Source organism: Pocillopora damicornis, chromosome 2, assembly GCF_964200805.1.
Source record: "Pocillopora damicornis chromosome 2, jaPocDami1.2, whole genome shotgun sequence".
NCBI classification, from domain to species: Eukaryota; Metazoa; Cnidaria; class Anthozoa; order Scleractinia; family Pocilloporidae; genus Pocillopora; species Pocillopora damicornis.
Window position 1 is genome coordinate 36,529,957 of NC_142671.1, and position 20,432 is coordinate 36,550,388.

At 38.2% G+C, this 20,432-nt stretch overlaps 4 protein-coding genes across 5 annotated transcripts in view; 3 read left to right on the forward strand and 1 right to left on the reverse strand.

Moving 5' to 3' along the window:
• LOC113685556 (pyruvate dehydrogenase E1 component subunit beta, mitochondrial-like) overlaps window positions 1–4,058 on the forward strand; it is a 9,357-nt gene extending 5,299 nt beyond the window's left edge. The window contains exons 9-13 of the mRNA XM_089196635.1: window positions 248–317; window positions 611–721; window positions 1,710–1,801; window positions 2,159–2,300; window positions 2,827–4,058. Coding sequence (XP_089052761.1) covers window positions 248–317; window positions 611–721; window positions 1,710–1,801; window positions 2,159–2,300; window positions 2,827–2,975 — 564 coding nt within the window. The 3' untranslated portion in view covers window positions 2,976–4,058. The remainder of the gene's footprint in view (window positions 1–247; window positions 318–610; window positions 722–1,709; window positions 1,802–2,158; window positions 2,301–2,826) is intronic.
• A 785-nt stretch (window positions 4,059–4,843) lies between these two features.
• Window positions 4,844–9,816, forward strand: LOC113685587 (dipeptidyl peptidase 1). The gene is made up of 5 exons (XM_027203120.2): window positions 4,844–5,296; window positions 6,478–6,697; window positions 7,434–7,681; window positions 8,211–8,477; window positions 9,382–9,816. The coding sequence occupies exons 1-5, from the start codon at window positions 4,882–4,884 to the stop codon at window positions 9,594–9,596; spliced, it is 1,365 nt and encodes a 454-aa protein (XP_027058921.2). The 5' UTR covers window positions 4,844–4,881; the 3' UTR covers window positions 9,597–9,816.
• Window positions 9,817–11,831: 2,015 nt separating this feature from the next.
• On the forward strand, window positions 11,832–14,073 carry LOC113685578 (adenosine receptor A2b). Its single transcript, XM_027203108.2, has one exon. The coding sequence runs from the start codon at window positions 11,952–11,954 to the stop codon at window positions 12,879–12,881; it is 930 nt and encodes a 309-aa protein (XP_027058909.2). The 5' UTR covers window positions 11,832–11,951; the 3' UTR covers window positions 12,882–14,073.
• LOC113685567 (dipeptidyl peptidase 1) lies at window positions 13,347–20,016 on the reverse strand. 2 transcript variants are annotated; one of them, XM_027203090.2, is made up of 5 exons: window positions 19,550–20,016; window positions 18,341–18,563; window positions 17,379–17,626; window positions 16,000–16,266; window positions 13,347–14,504 (listed from the first exon to the last, which is right to left on the reverse strand). In XM_027203090.2, exons 1-5 carry the CDS (start codon window positions 19,962–19,964, stop codon window positions 14,290–14,292), a joined length of 1,368 nt encoding a protein of 455 aa, XP_027058891.2. In that variant the 5' UTR covers window positions 19,965–20,016; the 3' UTR covers window positions 13,347–14,289. The 2 variants fall into 2 exon arrangements, with proteins under 2 accessions (XP_027058891.2, XP_089052759.1); XM_089196633.1 differs by having other exon boundaries at window positions 14,033–14,504; window positions 17,523–17,626; window positions 19,550–20,014.
• Between the last annotated feature and the right edge of the window lie 416 nt (window positions 20,017–20,432).

Consider the following 20,432-nt stretch of genomic DNA (forward strand, 5'->3'; position numbering starts at 1 on the left):
TGTTAATCTAAAGTTTATGGTTGGCTGCCTCATGGGTTTCCGATTTTTTCATTTGACCCACGCTTGACGAGACGAAAGAAACTAAAATTGAAATTGAAAGTAATTTCATTACTAAGCTCAAAATCTACTATTGTTTTTATTTGATTAAGGCTTCCATTCTGCTTGCTTTTTTTAATTTGTGAACAACTCATCAATAGTCATGAAGTTGGGAAAAGAATAAGAGTTTTTCTTCTCTCTTGTATTCCAGGTGGTGTCCCCTTATTCAGCTGAAGATGCTAAAGGTTTGCTGAAGTCAGCCATCAGAGATAATGATCCAGGTATCCTGATAGGGTAAAGTGTCTTGTTTATGAACACTACACAGTGACCCTGGAGGCCATCACCCTGATCATTAGATCAAGCAAAGTTACAGCTGTATTAGAATACTGTTTGGCAGCTATGTTACTTATCATTTAGATTTATTCTAGGTTTTCTTATAATCTGCACGGTACAATCAGATCGAGTCGTTTCTTACGAAGATATATAAATATGCAAAGGAAAAATTGATCAGTATTTAATCTTACATGTTTTTTGACCAGCCTAAGGTTATTGCTTATTTCCTTCACAACTTCAGTGGTGGTGCTTGAAAATGAAGTCATGTACGGTGTGCAGTTTGATATGCCAGAAGAAGCATTAGACCCTGAGTTTGTAATTCCCTTTGGAAAAGCTAAAATAGAGAGAACAGGTGAGTCATCCCTTTTTTCCTTGGACTTGTGCACTAGAAGTTCATTGGGTTCCTTTATCTCAATGATTATCCATGATTTTAATGATGTAATAATCAGTTTTGGAAGTGAAATGTGATCATCGCAGTAAATTTTCCAATTTAAGCAATTGGAAAGAAGAAGCCTGAAAAAAAAAATCAGGACTTCAACGGGATTCGAACCCGTGACCTCCGCGACACCGGTGCGATGCTCTACCAACTGAGCTATGAAGCCACACACATTGGGAGCGAGGTCAATTTATTGAGTTCATATCTTCCCGTGCAGTGAAATGATGTGAAGTTTTTATATGAAATAATTCATATTTGTACTGCGGTTGTAGATGAAAGTGAAATGTGATCATCGCAGTAAATTTTCCAATTTAAGCAATTGGAAAGAAGAAGCCTGAAAAAAATCAGGACTTCAACGGGATTCGAACCCGTGACCTCCGCGATACCTTGTGAAGTTTTTATATGAAATAATTCATATTTGTACTGCGGTTGTAGATGAAAGTGAAATGTGATCATCGCAGTAAATTTTCCAATTTAAGCAATTGGAAAGAAGAAGCCTGAAAAAAAATCAGGACTTCAACGGGATTCGAACCCGTGACCTCCGCGATACCTGTGAAGTTTTTATATGAAATAATTCATATTTGTACTGCGGTTGTAGATGAAAGTGAAATGTGATCATCGCAGTAAATTTTCCAATTTAAGCAATTGGAAAGAAGAAGCCTGAAAAAAATCAGGACTTCAACGGGATTCGAACCCGTGACCTCCGCGATACGGTATCGCGGAGGTCACGGGTTCGAATCCCGTTGAAGTCCTGATTTTTTTCAGGCTTCTTCTTTCCAATTGCTTAAATTGGAAAATTTACTGCGATGATCACATTTCACTTTCATCTACAACCGCAGTACAAATATGAATTATTTCATATAAAAACTTCACAATAATCAGTTTTGTTGTTGTCATATTGTAGGAAGTCATATTACCATCGTAGCTCACTCAAGGTCTGTTCAGATTTCTCTGGAGGCTGCGAAACAGCTTGAGGCAGAAAATATTGACTGCGAGGTATGTGCACCGAAGTCTTGAGGCTACAGTGACGAAGATGATGACGATTACATTGACGACGACGACGATGGCGACTGTGTGAGCCACAATGATAATGATAACGATTTTATTGACAATAACGATGGGTGACTCATGACGACTTCAATTTCATGTACGATGACGATGACGATTACATTGATGATGATGACGACGATGATGATTACATTGATGATGACGATGACGATGACAATTAAATGATGACAAAGATGAAGTTGATGTCGACCATGACGGTGATAACGACATCGACGAGACCCCATTACTGAGATGTACGAGTACCATCCAAAGTGTTGTTAAAACCCCTCCATTGGTCTTTTTTAGGTGATAAATTTGCGGAGCATCCGCCCTATGGACATGGAATGTATCACAAATTCTCTCAAGAAAACCAACCATTTGATTACAGTGGAGGGTGGCTGGCCTCAGTTTGGTGTTGGGGCAGAAATTGCTGCTACTATCACAGAAAGTAAGTGTATTTCTGCTAACGTCACTTTCGTTATCTACGATAGAGCCAGATAATCCAGCAGTGTATGTTTTGAATAGCCACATCCCAGCTATGGACTCGCATTTCTTCCAGTGGAAGAACGACGCTCTTTGTTGCTTGATAAATTAATAAAAAATCGCGCGCATTCGATTGAGTGTCGTAAAAAAGCAAAGCAATCACAACAGCCAATCATTTCAAGGAATTATTACCCGGAGCCAATGGGAACTCAAAGTAAAAACAACCAAACTACCTGAAGCGCGGGAAAAACGCGGCGACCAAGTTGCGATTGGTGTTAGTTTTGAATCTGATTGGTCGAGAAAGTGGCGAGAGTTTTCTGAACCAGTCATATAGCGCAAAACCAACGCTATCCCGGAGTACTTTCGACACTCAATTGAAAATTTCTCTCTAATTGTTTGCTGCCTACAAAGATGTGAACGTGGTGTTCAAAATAGTTTAGATATTACCTTTTTCGACCACCACTATCAATTTTTTTTCTCTTCTTGTTTAGGCGAGGCATTTGACTATCTGGATGGACCCATCTACCGAGTTACTGGGGCGGACATTCCTATGCCGTATGCTCATCTCTTAGAATCAAACACAATTCCTCAGGTTCAAAACGTCGTCTTTACCGTGAAGAAATCTCTCAATCTAGCTTAAAAATATAAAATGAAACTACAATACTACAGTACTTCATATTTTACTGACTGCTAAGAACAGAATCGTATTATCTTGAATTTTCAAATCCTAGCTATAAATATTCAATGGCATTAGGTAATGTTTTCATGACCTTTGTTTTACTTATTGGTACCTATGTGCGGGTGGTACCTGAAACTTTTACCATTCTTGATGAATCGATTTTTATTTTTTTTCAATTGACTATTATAAGACACTAAAATGTGGGTTACTGTAAGTCTCGTTTATAGGGATTGAAAAACCTGAAGGATAACGGTCATGTTATTGAATAATTAATGATCAATCAGTGTGTTCGTTACACATTGGGGATCGGAGAATTCTCCGGCCACTATGAGGAGCTCTTCGTCTTAATTTCGACAACCGGAGATTGTTTTGTTTTGGTTTTTTTTGCAGACGTGGAGAATTTTCTCCTGTTACTTTGGAGCAATTTTCAATTGAGAGTCGAAAGTTTCTCGGGGCCGTTTTGGTTTTGCGTTACTCAGCTCTGTGATTGGTCTAAAAGCTCGCGCCTTTTTCTCAACCAATCAGATTTAAAAACTGAAGCCGGTCGCGAATTGGCCAACAGTGTTTTCCCGCGCTTTCAGCAGTTTGCAGTTTTAATTGTGAGTTCTCATTTGGCGATGAGGACATAAACCTTCGTTCTTATTGGTGGCTGGGGTTACTTTGGTTTTGTTTTTTATGAACTCAATTGAAAACTGCTCTAACTTAGGATATATTTGTTACGGTGTCCACTTCCCGTGCAGGTTTAGTCTAATCTTTGATGATAGGTTTTTTTATATCTGAGAAACCATGAAAAAAAAAATATCGTGCATGTTCTTGCAAAAGGTAAAATCTAACTACCACTGGCTGTCAGGTTACTTATGTTACTAAACGACAGACTTTAAGTTGCTTTGCAACACACGTTACGAAGGTGTGATTTGTTTTTAGCGGCATCAGAGTTGGCTGGAGTGGGGCGGGGGGGGGGAGGGGGTATTTAACTTCTTTTGTCTCTTGAGTCTGGTTTACACTCAGCTCTTGATATGGCAAAAAATAAATTTTATGCGTGTATGTATTTGTATAAACGTGAGATATTTCTAGAGTACAAGGGAGAGCTGTTACATTTTCCGAAGTTCAGTCTCGAGATAATTAAAAAGTTGTGAAAGATACTTCCCCTCGAACAGCGAAGTCCAAGGGGTTCGGGATGGGAAACTAGCGGCATTCCGGCTGTGCTGGTATTTTTAAAAGGTGGCGGTGTTACTTTACATTTAAGGTGAGATGGTGTCTTTGTTTAACGAGAAACGATATCTTTACCCGTCCTACCGCTCAGCCCCTCCCCTCTGTTCAATCCCTCTACCCCCTGTAAATTTCCCCTCCCACTATTCAAGACCCTCTTGCTACCCGCCAGTGAAGTTTTATTTTATTTTTATTTGACAATTTTCTAAAGGCAGGTAAATTTACTATAAGACAAGGTTGTCCCCTACTAGGTAAATTACCTTTCCCTATGCCCTACAAACAGACAAAATTGAGACCCAATCCACTTACAAGCCCCCATGCTAAGAAATAACAAAATATATAATCATCAACGAAAGGGGAAAAGAAGAAAACTAGTTGATTGACATGCACAAGAATTTAGAGCATTGAAGCGACATTTTACGCAAACTATTTTAAAAGAACGGATGTTTCGATTGAAAACTTTGCCAAGTCTTAGATAAAAGAAAGATTTTAGTTGTTTGACGAAAGACGGTGGTTTCTTTTTAGCTCTTATATCTAACCCTAAGCTCTTGAGGGGAATCAAACTTGGGCTGTAGCCTCAACGTGACAACGAGGCTAATTCTTCAGCAAGGTGTCTCGTGACTTTTTCGTGACAAGTTCATCAGTCGGAAACCGCACTATGGCATCTCACTTTGCACTGTCAGTTTTCCTCGCTTTGCTCTTTCCCTGCATTTACGTAGATGCTGACACTCCTGCTAACTGTACCTATGAAGAGATAAGTGGATCATGGCTTTTTTCGATCGGAGAAGGAGGCCACGACAACACCATCGACTGCTCCTCGTTCAAACCTGTCTCTGAGCTTCAAGTGACTTTGTTGTTTCCTGATGTCGCAGTTGATTCCGAAGGAAATGTCGGCTTTTGGACATTGATCTACAATCAAGGCTTTGAAGTGAATATAAACGGAGTGGTGTATTTCGCGTTTTCAGCTTACGAGAAGAGTGGTAAAAAAGTAACCAGTTTTTGCGACAAAACTTTAAACGGATGGAGTCATGCCGCAAAGGGTTATCATGCCGGAGATTGGGCTTGTTACAGCGGTAAGATTTTATAAATTTGAGGATTTTTTTCAGGAAGGCATTTATGATCATTATTTAATGGAATGTGAATATGGATCCCACGCTTAAAATTTAATCGGGACCCGTAAATTTCAAGTGCATCGAAAATGAATCAAGACATACTCGAAAGCGAAAGGGAACTTCAGACTTCCGGTCTTGTTGCTTGTTGCCTTTGCGGCTGAGCAGCGTTTGCTAAACATGCATGGCTGCACACTCACGAGTCCTGTCATTTCCTTAACGAAGACTGGAAAGGGGGATTGAAGTGAATGACCCTCTGACAAAAAGTGACCATTTCGTAGTTGTTCTCGCCGAATTCTTCTCGTGTATTAGTACCATTCGAAAACAGAGAGTATTTCCTCTCTTTCAATCTTTGTGACTCAGCGAACCAAAAAAAAAGGAATTTTCCAAGGCTCCACTTGCGGTTTCTTTGCATAAACCTCTTTTCTTGGCTGATTAACCGTGCATGATATGCCTTATCAATTTGAAGCTTCAACTTCCCCCCTCCCCCTCCTTCCAGCGTTTGAACTTTTGAAGATTGGTTCGTTCATATTCCTACCCTCCCACCCCTTCAGGAAAAAAATTGCATTCAGATGTCCTACTTAAGCACAATATTTTTGTTGAACAGTTGTTTGTACTATCAATGAATGTTGTAGAATTTAGCAAAGGATGGTATTAGTTTTTGGCACTGTTATTTGGTTCTTTGCTTAAAAACATCACTCTATAATGTGAAAATTTTCTCCTGAGCCATTTGCTCATGACTCTTCACCCTTAAACTCCTCAATATTTTAGATTAAAGCAAGTGTATTCTGTTGGTTTGAATTCCCCTCTGAAGGTAGAGAAGGTTCCATTCCCTATCCCAAGAACACATCACCTGGGGCAATGGGGGTGGGAATGTTGGCTCTTAAAATTGATTCTTGCAGAAATTTGTCGGAGGAATTCATGTGCTGATTGCTCCTTGGAGTTAAAAGATATGGAAGGGGTTGAGGACAAGTTACATCTTTTGCAATCCTGATTTTCTTGTTTTACTGCCAAAGAAGGTGTTAGGTGTAACTCTTTACTGGCTCGCAGGGAATGATGAAAAAAGTATGTTTATTACTTGATTTTCTACGTGATTGAGGGTCAGATGATGAATGTTATTATTTTTTTTTTTGTTTCTATCATAGGGAGAAAAGTTTTGGGGAAGGTCCCACCTAAAATACACGACTCAACACAACTTTCAAGTGACAATAGAAAGTTCATCCCTAATCAGGAATTTGTTGACCAAATAAACAATGTTCAGAGCTCTTGGAAAGCTGTGGTGTATGAGGATTATAGTGGGATGACTGTGGCACAATTAATTGCTCGTGCAGGTGGACCAAATAGACTTAATTTTCCTAAACCAAGGTATGCAACTTCTCTCAATTTTGTTTTCATTCATTATTTTCTGTGAATATGGCCTCTTCAAATAAGCACTTTTGACTGTACAGGCTCTGCTTTTTGGACATTGTCATGACATTCCCCTTTCCTCAAAAATTTTATGTCCAAATTAAATGAGAATGCAGGTTAATCCTGCAGTGTACTAGGATCTTGGTTAACTTTTCAAACCTGAAAATCTCACAACTGTATCAGAAATTTGCTTACATAAACACTTCATAGCAGTAAGGGTAAAAAAATTGTTCTTTGTTTGTCACGGAAGTCAAACTGAAACTTCCGAGTTTAACTATAGAAAGTGTATATGTAGCTTAGCAATTTTAAACATACATCTACCATTGTAATTACAGAGACAATTTAACAGGCATGCAGACTTCACTCAAAAATTGCTTGCTTTGAATTGGCCTTCAGTTCTCCACAGTGTAACATTGACAACAATGTAGCCTTGACAACATTAAAATCCATGACATGGACTGCAAAATAAAACTTGCCAAATAATATTATTATTATTGTGTTATTCCTCCATAACCCTAAGGAATGGGATATGAAGGTGCATGGTTTCTTTTTTTTAAGGACAACAAAGTCACATTGTATGATGGAATTGTCAGGTATAGCACTGTGAAATACACAACAGCTTTCCTGTATTCTGATTAGCCTTTTTTCAATAAATTAAATGAATACACTACACTTGATTTACTGTGTCTTTCAGCCAACCAACAGAGGCAGATCTGTTAAAAGCTGAAGTGCTCCCAGAAGAGTTTGACTGGAGAAATGTTGATGGGAAAAACTTTGTCAGTCCAATCAGAAATCAAGGTAGTTGTGGCAGCTGCTATGCCTTTGCGACTATGGCCATGTTTGAGGCTCGTGTTCGAGTCTTGTCAAATGCAACTAAAACACCAGTGTTCTCGCCTCAAGATATTGTCAGCTGTTGTGAATATGCACAAGGTTGTGAAGGAGGTATGTTTACAATGCTTTGTGCAGCTAATAAATAAAAATTATTGGAGTGCAGCGATGCACAGAAGAAAATGTGTGAGAAATTTAAAAAAGAGAGGCATGAGGAATTATGCTCCAGACACCATGTAAGCTTTATCTCCAATGCTTTACACCCAAACCCTAGTATGCCTATTCTTCATAATGTTCTCTATAAATTTCCTAAGGTGATGACAAGGAAAATTTGTGGAATAATCAAGACCTTCTTTAGTTGGTGATTAATTCCTTTATTCTCGCAACCTTAATGTGTGATTTAGGAGTGATATTGTAGGGAGAAAGTTAATGCTAGTAACTCTTAGGGGTCAAAGTTCTAATAGTATTTAGAAAAAATCTACCATGGCTACTCACCTCAGTTTGAGAGGTTTGCAACCCCAGAAAATTCTCCAAAACATTTTGACTTAGCTTGGGATATCCCCTTGGTAACCTGTTCTCATGCTCTGATGATGTTGTTGCCTTGGTTTCAGTTGACATGAAGGGGATGACTTTTTCTTTCTAGGTTTCCCTTATCTTGTTAGCAAGTATGCTCAAGACTTTGGTTTGGTGGATGAAGAATGTTACCCATATGAGGGCAAAGACTTACCCTGTAATGAGAAGAAGTGCTCAAGGCAGTTTGGGACTGGTTACCACTATATTGGAGGGTTTTATGGAGGATGTAATGAGGAGCTTATGAGGATTGAATTGGTGAAGAATGGCCCCATAAGTGTGGCCTTTGAGGTCTATAGTGACTTTTTTAATTATAAAGGTGGAATATACCATCATACAGGTGAGATTTTAGAACAACATTGTCTCTCATAAAGTATAACTTGTTTATGTGCTGATCAATTGAAGTTTCAACATCCCCTATACATGGGCAACCCACTAGTGTTTGAGCGGTTTCTCTGCCCAGGTGGTATGGAATTTGAACCTTGCCTGGGTAGGGTGGGGTATTTGACATGTAAGTGTCAAGTCTTTTCAGGGTAATACACATGTTTTAGTGAAGGAGTTCAATGGTAAAGAGTCTGCTTTTGTGATTCAATGGCATGGAAAGACACTTTTCACATCATAGAATGATACTTACAAGTGAAAAAAAGAAAACCAACAATGACACCTACAACTAATACATGACTTTGCTAAATTCTACAACATTCGTTGATCATGCAAAGAATGATTCAATTTGAATGCAATTTTGGCCAGGTAACCTTTTAGCAGTTGATAGGCAGTTTCCACATAAAGTTAAATTTGATCAGCAATTTCTTCCGGCAGTCGTAGGTTTAAACAACTTCAGCTATGAACAGTAAGAATGAAGTGAACAAAGCAACTGAGCAATAATGACAACAACCATTAAAAAAATTAAATTCCATAATGACCTTCAGTTTTTTTGCTCTAAAATGTTGCTTTCAAAACATATCCTGCTCTGAGCTCTCTCTGAAGGTGCTCAAATAACTTGTTTTGGTTTTGTGTTGAGCACTACATAAGGAATTGGCTTGCAATATAAAACCATTATTCACCAAAGAATGGGTAAATATCCACCACTATTCACCTACACTGAGGTGAATGTTTTAGTATCTAACAGAAACCAAAAAAATGGTACTTGCTAATCACTTCCAAACTAGCCAATCAGCGTGAATAAAAAGGACCATTTACTTGTGGGGTATTTACTAAATTCAATTATGCCCTACATCTCACAGGTCTGACAGACAAATTTAATCCCTTTGAGATAACCAATCATGCTGTATTGGCCGTGGGATATGGAGCTGATAAAAAGACTGGTGAGAAGTTCTGGATCGTGAAAAACAGTTGGGGAAAGGAATGGGGCGAGAGTGGTTACTTCCGTATCCGACGAGGTACCGATGAATGTTCGATTGAAAGCATCGCTGTCTCGGCTCAGCCGGTAATGGAATGAGGCTCAAGTATTGTAATTGTAAAAATTTGATGTAATCGGCTGTGATCGTTAACGATGCAGTAAAGCCAAAATTTTGATGTCAATGGATTTCCTACGAATCTAGTTTGGATCTGTTAACTTTCAAAATAGTAGTAACCTTTAAAAGATGATTCTGAAGGAAATTCAGATTTAATTATTGACATCTGATTAAGTCAGAATAAAGTTATTTTTCCTAACACGACCTAGATAACATTTTGTATTTAACTTTGGGTGTTGAGGAAGGAAACCGAAGGGGGAGGGTGAGGGGGGATGAATTGGCGCAATATTTGCCATGTTTTTAACTTAACTTTAAAAAAAAAGGGTAGCGATGAAAGCCTGGTGAGACCTCTGAAAGACAATTTGCTTATGGTGTTTCATCTCCACCAAAAATCAAACTTTTGACTCAACATCCAACTTTGCCGTTGTCAACATCGGATTTCTGAGCTAAAATGTAACTCAAAAGTTATTTACATCGGACTACAGCCAGTGACTCAACATCCGTTTTAAGAGCGTTAGGTATTTGGAAAGGGAACGTCCATGAAATCGCATGTATATCCTCTAGAACAGAGCAGGAAACGAAAGGTACGAAGCTTTCATTTGCAAGTTTTGTCAAAACTACTTTGCAACGGCCATACTCGATAGTCCGTTGCACCAAGTTTTAAAAACACCTGCGCATTGCTCAATAAAAAAAAGAAAAGTTGAAGACACCGTAAGGTGCAAATAGAAGCATTAAATTTCGAAATTCAGAAGGGTAAAAAAAATAAAAAGAAAGAGAGAAAACAAAAGAGACTCAAACTCCACGATTGGGATCCCCGCGGTGCCTATCGCTATTTTCGAAAATCGTCAGTTGAAGGTGCAGTGAATTACGGAAAATCATTATTTTCTTTCGCAAGCTGAAATTCCCGTTGTTAGTTTTATTTTCTTTCGCAATTCCAACTATGGTGATAAAAAAAGAACATATTAACTTGGAAAGAAGGAAATACGATCTTTAAGATTGTTGAGAGGTCTTGATCGAGTTGGTCTGTATAACCCTAATCCTACTTTCGAGCAAGAGAAAGCATTGTAGAAAACTGTAGAGGGGAAATACCTTAGTGTGGCATTGAAATTTTGAGGGAAGCCCTGTTAAAAGATATTATCATCGATGATAAAGTGATTGGGACACTCAACTAGAGCTGTCATTGTTGAACAAATTACCCCCTCCCCCGTCCCCCCGGCCCTAACCCAATCGACTCTAGCTACGCCTTCCCCCCCCCTCCTCCCTCATGACCTCTTGTTATTATCCCAGTAGACCTAATTAACATTGTTATTTCTTTAAATAATGATAAAACTACGAAACAGGAAAAGACCATTGCGAGGAAACTGTTTTAAAAAAATACCATTATAGCAAAAGGAAAGATATCCAGCTGTTTAAAGAGACAAAAGAAAGTCATTACGATTTGAAACTGAATTAAGAAACCCCATTGCCATCTACCTTCAAAACTCGTTTATTTCTAAAGTGCGTGAACGTCGTATAGCTTAAATTTATCAACAAAGTCTGGCAAAACAACAAGTCTGCATTATGTATTGGTTGTGAGAGAGTGGATTTGTATGGATAAGAATTCATATATTGTATTTGGGTCAGAAACAAATTTAAATTACCAGTAAGTTTATGACCAACTTTAACTAGGTTATTGTGACAAAGAAAAACGCAGCAAGATGATAAAACGTAACACGTAAGTTTTTACCTGGTATATGAGAACAAGAAAGCGCTGTTTTGAATGTGGAGCCATATGCTACGGAAAACTATGGAAAACTTTCTTCTTTCATATGTCCGAGTACAGGGATTGCGTTAAAAGCCGCGGTTACTGGCGGTGTACCGCCGCCTATAAGATCTCTTATCGCCTTCTGTTTACCTTGCGAGCAAGCTCTCGCAACGGGATTTCGCCCTCTGACGGTTCCCTTTTCGGGCACAGTCGCCTATTTCACCATCAGAAGCCGCTTATGAAAAATGTATTGAAACCCCTGTCAGTACACATCAATTTTAAGATTTGACAGCGTCTTGTTTTTATAATTAAAGGACTCGATTAACACACGCCCATCGGAGGCCGGAAAACCAATAAGTCTTTTTTACTTTGTTGAGTGTGTTATTAAATCAATGCAACTACTGAGAGTAGAATGAGGCAAAATTGAGATAATTGATTTTTTGATATGTAATTTTGTAAGGTTAGTTTAAATATTCATTAGAAAATGTAAACATTACTGTTGTTGTAGTTTTTCTGCTTTTGTAATAGTTATGAAAGCAGATGTTTTCAGTTTGCGTATTTAAAATTCGATGATAACTTTAGGATTCACTCCAACATGGAAGAGAACAGCGAAGTTATCAACGGATCCCAAGTGTTGTGGTGTTTTGGAGTACCTACCAACCTCTTAGTGGAAGATCCGACGAATTCAATCATCCTGATAGTTTTTAACACTTTGACTTCAGTTACTGCTTTACTAGGTAATTTTATGGTGCTTATAACACTTTGGCGTACTCCAAGTTTACATTCGCCCTCAAACACTCTGCTGTTCGGTCTCGCACTGTCTGATCTTTGCATTGGGTTTTTATCTGGGCCAATAAATGTTGGATTCAATATTATGCATTTAAGGAACTCGGTCCACCTAAAATCGTGCGCGCTGATGAACACAATAATTTTATTTACTACATATTTAACACCAATTACTCTCTGTACTCTGACAGCAATGAGCATTGATCGCTATTTAGCGTTACACTTGCATCTTCGGTATGAGCAAGTTGTCACAGAGAGAAAAACAACTGGACTCCTCATATTGGTGTGGTTCTTTAGTGGCCTATATCCACTGATATCAAGTCTTGACGAGAAACCTGTGATCAGTTCATTAATTGCATCCACAATAGCGATTTGCCTTCTTGCAGTTTCCTTTACCTGGGCAAAGATCTACCAAGTTGTGCGACGTCATCAGGCTCAGATTCAGGATCAGATGAATGCACAGGCACAACAATTTAACATGGCCAAGTTCAAGAAATCTGCTGTGAATGCCTTGTTTATCTTGCTCCTTCACCTCTTCTGTTTCCTTCCTCTTCTCGTTGCCAAAATTGCTCTGGCTGTTCGAGTAAATCTTTTAAATGTTCGTATACTTAATTTCACTTATATTCTAGTTTTTCTAAATTCATCATTGAATCCACTGGTGTACTGCTGGCGTCAACGTGATCTTCGTGCTGCAGTTAAAGAAACTGTTAAGAAGTTATGTTGTTGCAGGAAACGCTAGACGAAAAGACCTAGTCACCGAATGGCAATATTAACTGCAGTTACGTTGCATTTACATGATGTACTCTTCGGTACACACTTACAATTTACCGCTTTTAATTCGTCGAATTTATATGACGAGCTCATGACGGTCAATTTTCATGAAAATCGAGTTGTATTACCCAATAAAACCAATTGTTATACTAAGCTTTGGAGTAATTCGATGGAAAAAATGTTGCGCAAGGAACTCAGTTTGTTGGATACTGAAGAAGAACCAAAAGGGGATCTGTAAACCGGGTAAAAATATTTGCAAAAAGCAGAAATAATGAAGTTCTTGCGCATTTTTAATCAAAAAACGGATGTTCAAATTGGGAAGTTGAGTAAACATAACTGGCCGTGATAAAAGATAAAAGATAAAAGATAAAAGCCATAAATAATTGCAAGCGGGTTCATACCGTGTCCTGAGCTAAAAAAACGGAGTTCGAGGTTTCGACAAAGATTAATAAAAGTGTATATTGATTTTTCCCTTAACTTGTACTAATTTTAAATAAAAGACAGTTTAATTAATACGTTGAAGAAATATATCAGGTTTACGAATTGTTTTTTTATCAACAACCAAGCAAAGTAAATTAGTTTTCCACAGACACAAATTTGGTCCCCTCTTTGATGAGGAAAAACACGTGGCTCTCTTTCATATGAACTTTAATGTACCTGGCTCTCTCTAAGTTAACCTTCTAGCTAAGAGCGCGGTGTACACGGTATTATGGGTATTTTTGAACTCCAATAGGAGTACTCAGCGTATCGCTTCTTAACCACCAAGCACAGCACACCTTGTTCCCTATTCCTCCTCGCAACTGTTTCAAACGAAATATATGTTGCATCAGAAACAGAAGAAAAATTTAACTCTGGAGAGCGCTGAGCAAAAAAGCGCCATAAATTGACCTTCTAAGAGGCGCTGTTTTGACTGTCAAGAAGAGGCATGAAAAAAGAGAAAAAAAGAACAAAAATATTAATCGAAAGAATGTCACGAAGTCCCCTATGGTTCCATCGACTAAGGAAACGAGTGCTGGTTAAAACACAGGAATAATAAAACTGTTACCATTTTGGAATAAGATCTGTGGAAGATGCGTATTTGAAGTAAATGATAAACAAAGTCTTTAAAAAGCCATTAACTTTTTTCATAACAAAATATGATTTTTACTCAGTTGATGTCTCCTAGCGTATCACTGACATAACTTTGAATTTTAAACGCCTCTGGCAGGTTCCATATTAGCAATTCTTCCTCAGTCTAGCACTGCTGTTTGCATTACACCTATACATTTTTTTAACATTTCCAGTTGTAAACCAAGTTAGGGAAATTCATCTGTTTATTTATAACAACTAGCGATCATTAACCGTGGTTAGTCCTGAGTACCCTTTAAAAGTGCGCCTCATTCCAGTATTGGCTGAGCTGAGACAGCAATGCTCTCAATCGAACATTCGTCGGTTCCTCGTCTGATACGGAAGAAGCCACTCTCGCCCCAGCTCTCCCCCCAGCTGTTTTTCACAATCCAGAACTTTTCACCTGTCTCTTTATCAGCTCCATATCCAACGATTGCCACCACGTGGTTAGTTATTTCAAAAGGGTTAAATTTGTCCGTCAGACCTGTGTCATAAAGAGAACAGTAAGACAAAACACAAGATCAGTTGGTTGTATGAAACAGAGTATATTAAGTAATGGCAATATTGCAACTTGTAAGTATTGCTTCTTATTGGAGATAAACTTGTTTGTATGCTGCAGTCTGGAACTGACTTTCCACCCTGGCTAAAGATATGTCCACACTGCATCTCAGATGAATGACTGTGAATAAGTGGTTAACAGCAAAACCATCAAAGGAACCTGATGAAAGGTTGCTGAGGGTGGGGGGGGGGGGGAAGGGGAGGGTGGGTTGCCTTGTGGCATAGCTGCCTGTTACACCACTGACAGCCACTTATGGAAAATCATTGAAACAAAAGCTCACGACCAGGTTGTAATGTAATTGTTGAATTGTTCTTGATGGGTTATGGCGATATTAGTGATGACAAAGGTATAGAGAGTGACAACAATGATGCTTCTGATGATGAGGAGAATGAGAGTTGATGTCAACAGCTTAACTGTACCATAATTGAATCAAACCAAGAAAGTTAAAAACAAAACAAAACATAACAGAACTAAGAAACCAAGCCACAAGCATTACTGCAATATCAATACCACTACTGGTCACTAGCAATGATGCAGACACCTTGTGGTTTGCAAACTGCACTCAGGACCAAAAGTTCCACTTTCAATTCTGGCTGTTACAGCTGTCACACCTCTGATCATGTGAGAATACTGTTACAGCCAAGAGACTTGCTTTAAGGCTGACAAAACCAAGTTCTCTCTAATTTAGAAGTTATAAACAACTACTTATGTGGGCTATTCACAGTTATTTAAAAGCTTGTAACTTTCTTGTAAAGGCTCAAATAAAATAGGTAAATCTACAGGATATGTGTGATTAAATAATTGTGTTTACAAAGTCTTGAGTTTTCCTTTTCACTACTTGAATACCCCCCACAAATTTCTACAAATTTCTCAATTTTTTGTTGAATTTTGCGTGACACTGGTTTTGTCTTGTGTCTTTCGTTGAATTACAGGATATCAAATGGCTAGGCCACATTGACCCACTTGCAACATTTGCCCTATCTTTGACCACTGTGTTTTCCTACCAAAGGTCATTGTCTTTTTTTTTCTCTCTCCTGGCCCAGTAGTAAAAATGATTAGTGGCAGAATGTCCAGGGCACATGACAAAATATTGGCAGGTTACCTATGGTGGACTAGCTCCTACTACCTTAACCCTTTACATGCTAACATCGGTATGCATATTCTTTATACTGTTGTTTAAACATTTCCTAAAGTGCTAACAAGGAGAACTTGTTTACTGATCAAAAAGTTCTTTTGTTGGTGATCATCTCCTTTATTCTCATGACTTTAATGTGTGATTCAGCAGTGATATTGTAGAGAGAAATTAGATGCTAATCATTCTTAGGATTTAAAGGGCTAATGAGTGCTGGTAGCACTCCTAGCTGCTCCATGGTACAAAGAATTAATTAACTTGTTGGTGAAAAATGGAAAAATTTCTCACCTGTATGATGGTATATTCCTCCTTTATAATACCTGAAGTCATCATATACCTCAAAAGAGACAGCTATGGGGCCATTCTTCACCAATTCAATCCTCATTAGCTCCTCATTACATCCTCCATAGAACCCACCAATATAGTGGTACCCAGTCCCAAACTGCCTCGAGCACCTCTTTTCCTTACATTGCACGTCTTTGCCTTCATAAGGGAAACATTCTTCATCCACCAAACCAAAGTCTTTAGCATACTTGCTAATGAGATATGGGAAACCTTCAAAAAATAAACAGACATTAATATATTAGAATAAATCAGAATTTAGCAGTAGCAAATTCATTCAGTGGGTTCCCTATGTAAATGATTCAAAGGCACATAACAATCTTCAGGTCTCTAGCCTACTTGCTTAATATGAAATAAGGGAAACCACAGAGAAGTTTTACATCCTCTTTTTCCTTGGTGCAAAAATGGAAATTTTGGCTTTTATATATTGTTGGGGGGTGTACTTGAGAACCCTGTGAAAAAAAAAACCTCAAAGTAAGTATGAGAAATAACAACTAATTCAACCCACCAGTGACAACAGGGTATGAAACAAACCAGAGATACAATAATGGGAAGGCTGCTTCACAAAGCACATTTTTTAAACTGAATTGAACTGTTTACACTGTTACAGCAGTATTCATATTATCCCTTCTCTTTTCTACACATTTCCTTTGGTATTAACTGATACTGTTTAACAATCAAAGCTTCTTATGTTGGTAATCATTTCCTTATTCCACTGAATTAATGAATGATTAAGCAGTATTACTGTTAGGAGAAACTAGATTCCTATCACTCTTAAGTTTTAAATGGTTATTAGACCATCAAGAAATCACTAGATGCAAGTAGTTTCTTGGTTATCTTTTCAATACAAACATAATGTAATTCACCAGTTTCACAGTTCAGAGGAGGTGAAATACAACTTTCTCTCCTCCACAGCTTGGGTTTCCAGTCTGATTAAGTCCTCCTTTCTCCATGATGATTGCTCTTTTCTTAAACATACATTCCATCCCCTCACCCCTACCCTCATAAAATTTAAATACAATCTAGTCCCAAGTCTAGTTCCCTGTTCTTCCAATTCTTTACATATCCTTGACATCATCCTTCCCACTCATCAAGGAATTGCTTACTCCCTATTCCCTAAAGCTTAAAAACTGAAACTCATACCCCACTAATTCCACATCCCCATCAAATGAGACTTCCTTTTCCCCATCCCTGTTGCCTGTTCTTCGCCCATGTCAGCAATTTTTCATGTCCTAAGTTCTTTCCTAAACTTTCTCTCAGCTAGTATACCATAAATTATCTGCTGGTGGATTGGCACAAAGCACAAACAGATATTCAATACCTACCCCCTTCACAACCTTGAGAATATTCAGAGCAGCTTACAATATCTTGAGTAGAGAACACTGGTGTTGCACTTCCATTTGACATGATACGTACACGAGCCTCGAACATGGCCATAGTACCAAAAGCATAACAGCTGCCACAACTACCTTGATTTCTGATAGGACTGACATAGTTTTTCCCGTCAACATTTCTCCAATCAAACTCTTCTGGGAGCACTTGAGCTTTCAATACATCTGCTTCTTTCACTTTGCTGTAATGATATATATTCACCAAATTGAAGAGTATGCAACAACCACTATACAACTCTTCTTTATTTTTTGTCCACTTCAGGAATTAACTTTCAAAATAGTAAAAGAGAGAGTAATGTCCTTTTTCAAAAATGATTTTATCCATCCAATGCCCCTTTTTGGCTTTTCTGGTATCTCCTGATGTTTTGATTTTCTGTTAAGTCTATAACCTTAGAGTCCCAACACTCTTCAACCCCTTAAGAGTGAAAAACATGTACTTTCTTCAATCAGTATCATCACCCCTGAATCAAACATTGTAAGTACTGAGAATATAGGAAATTATTGAAAACTCAAGAATCTGTTGATTGTTACACAAATTCTCCTTGTCAATGCCACAAGAAATGTGTAGGGAGCAGTATAAAGAGTGTGCATACTGATATCAGGTTGGAAAGGGTTAACCCTTTAACTCCCATGAATGACCAAGACAAAAATTCTCCTTATGGAATCAATACAATATTAACCAAATAAGTGATGAGAACAAAGAAAAATATCAATTTGGGGATAATTGGTTGATCCAATACTAAATTCTCTGGACTAACTTTGTAAGAATTGTGTGGTTGACAGTAAGGAGGATTAAAAATTTGATCTAGGAGTTAAAAGGTTAATAAATCAAAATCATAAGCTAAAGAAATCAAAGAAAATACCAAGAAAGGCAGAAAGTAAGGTAAGTGAGTTACCTTGGTTTTGGGAAATTCTGCCTCTTTAGCCCACCACCACGGGAAATTAACTGTGCTGTTGTCATCCAACTATATTCCTCATACACCACAGCTTTCCAAGAACTTTGTGCACTGTTTATTTGGTCAATAAACTCCCGATTAGGAATAAACTCATGATTTACAGCATTTTGTTGAGGTTTGAAGTATTCTGTTTTGGGTGGAACCTTTCCTGAAGTTTTTTTCCCTATTGAAAGAAAACGAACGTAAATCAATTGAAGTAAGTGTTATTGTTTTCTTATGATCTATCAAAAGATATAAAATCCGAAAAACTGGCATTTCTTGTTCTGAAACCAAGCCAGATGCTGAAAATTGATACTGACGCCAAAACTGAAAAACTAAACTCTTAGAGCGCAGGAAACGAAAAACGCGATCTAAATTATGACCAAACCCTCCGTACCAGGACTCGCGCGTACACAGCCATGTTTAGCAACAAGATCAGAAGTCTGGACTTTCCTTTCGTTTTTAGAGTATAAGGCTTGATTCATTTTCGATGCTATTGAAATTTAATGGTCCCAATTAAATTAAAAGCATGGGACTCATATTCACATTCCATTGAATAATGATCATAAATGACTTTTTGAAAAAATCTTTTAACGATGAAAAATTGCGATAAAACATTTCGTTGACGAAGTTTCGACGTTTGGCTAACGTCATTATCAAGTCAAAGAGTGAAAGATAAAAAATGTTTAAATACTAAAAAAACAATAGATAATGGAATGTTTTGCGCGAATGGAATCAGTCTGCGTGTTGAAACAAGGAGTGCGCTGCTTGATGAAAAGCATCTCATAGACAAGACAGACAAATTTTCCTTGCCACTTTTTCAGAGTGCGGAATTGGCTTTCTTCGAGGGGGCTTGTATCCCCATGGACTGTCGAAAAATGTTTACTGATCGTAGGGTTTTCATGTTCAACAATACGTTGATGAAGGTGTCGAGCTGTAAAGCCGACGTAATCTGAAACACACAGATCACATGTAAAAGAGTAAACAACGCATTGCTGATTTACGATTGGAGGCTTGATTTTTGTGGGCTTGAGGTCTTTTTACAATTTTCTGCTGATAAACACCGGTTGTAGTGTAGTGCCAATCTCGCAATTTTTTAGAGTTAAATATTTAAAAAACCGCTTCTTTTTCGTATATTTTAAAAAAATCCTCAAATTTATAAAATCTTACCGCTGTAACAAGCCCAATTTCCAGCATGATAACCCTTTGCGGCATGACTCCATCCATTTAAGGTTTTGTCGCAAAAACTGATCACTTTTTCACCACTCTTCTCGTAAGATGAAAAGGCGAAATACACCACTCCATTTATATTTACTTCAAAGCCTTGGTTGTAGATCAATGTCCAAAAGCCTACATTTCCATCGGAATCAACTGCGACGTCAGGAAACAACAAAGTCACGTGAAGCTCAGAGAGAGGTTTGAAGGAGGAGCAGTCGATGGTGTTGTCGTGGCCTCCTTCTCCGATCGAAAAAAGCCATGATCCACTTATTTCTTCATAGGTACAGTTAGCAGGAGTGTCAGCATCGACATAGATGCAAAAAGAGAGAAAAATGAGATTCGCTATCACCACGATCTGAGATGCCATGACATAACAACAGAGAGAGAGCCGGACGCTTGTCACGCGACATGGCCTCGTTCTCAGGGAAGAGCGAGCTCCCGGCCTCCAGAGTAGCACGAGGGAGGGCTGGGTACCTGAGTCAATTGCTGCTAGTCTCTTAATCTCTTAGACCCCCTACCCCATTAAATTCGTAGAGATCTAGTTTCACCACAATTGTCGCCTTAGGAAACATTTTGTAGTCTCTCATCATACCACGCATCAGACTACTCTGATAACCTCCTTTTATTTAAAATTAAATCAAATTTAGTGTTATGCTAACCTCCAATATCATTATCTACTAACGTTGACTTGCAGATAGATGCAAACTAACATAAACGAGTTTGTTGTAACTCTTAAATGAGACAGAAATGCTATCAAGACATTAAGACAAAAGAAAATCTGAACAATGATATTGCAAAGTTGTCAAGCTACTTCGCTGTATTAGCTACATGTTTA

Bases quoted from the DNA above. Each gene is read 5' to 3' on its own strand.
- LOC113685587 (XM_027203120.2), top strand. From the start codon at position 4,882: ATGGCATCTCACTTTGCACTGTCAGTTTTCCTCGCTTTGCTCTTTCCC. The intron at 5,297-6,477 runs GTAAGATTTTAT...TTTCTATCATAG, and splicing joins AGATTGGGCTTGTTACAGCG to GGAGAAAAGTTTTGGGGAAG. The intron at 6,698-7,433 runs GTATGCAACTTC...TGTGTCTTTCAG, and splicing joins CTTAATTTTCCTAAACCAAG to CCAACCAACAGAGGCAGATC.
- LOC113685578 (XM_027203108.2), top strand. From the start codon at position 11,952: ATGGAAGAGAACAGCGAAGTTATCAACGGATCCCAAGTGTTGTGGTGT.
- LOC113685567 (XM_027203090.2), bottom strand. From the start codon at position 19,964: ATGGCATCTCAGATCGTGGTGATAGCGAATCTCATTTTTCTCTCTTTT. The intron at 18,564-19,549 runs GTAAGATTTTAT...TTCTTTCAATAG, and splicing joins AAATTGGGCTTGTTACAGCG to GGAAAAAAACTTCAGGAAAG. The intron at 17,627-18,340 runs GTAACTCACTTA...ATATCATTACAG, and splicing joins CAGAATTTCCCAAAACCAAG to CAAAGTGAAAGAAGCAGATG.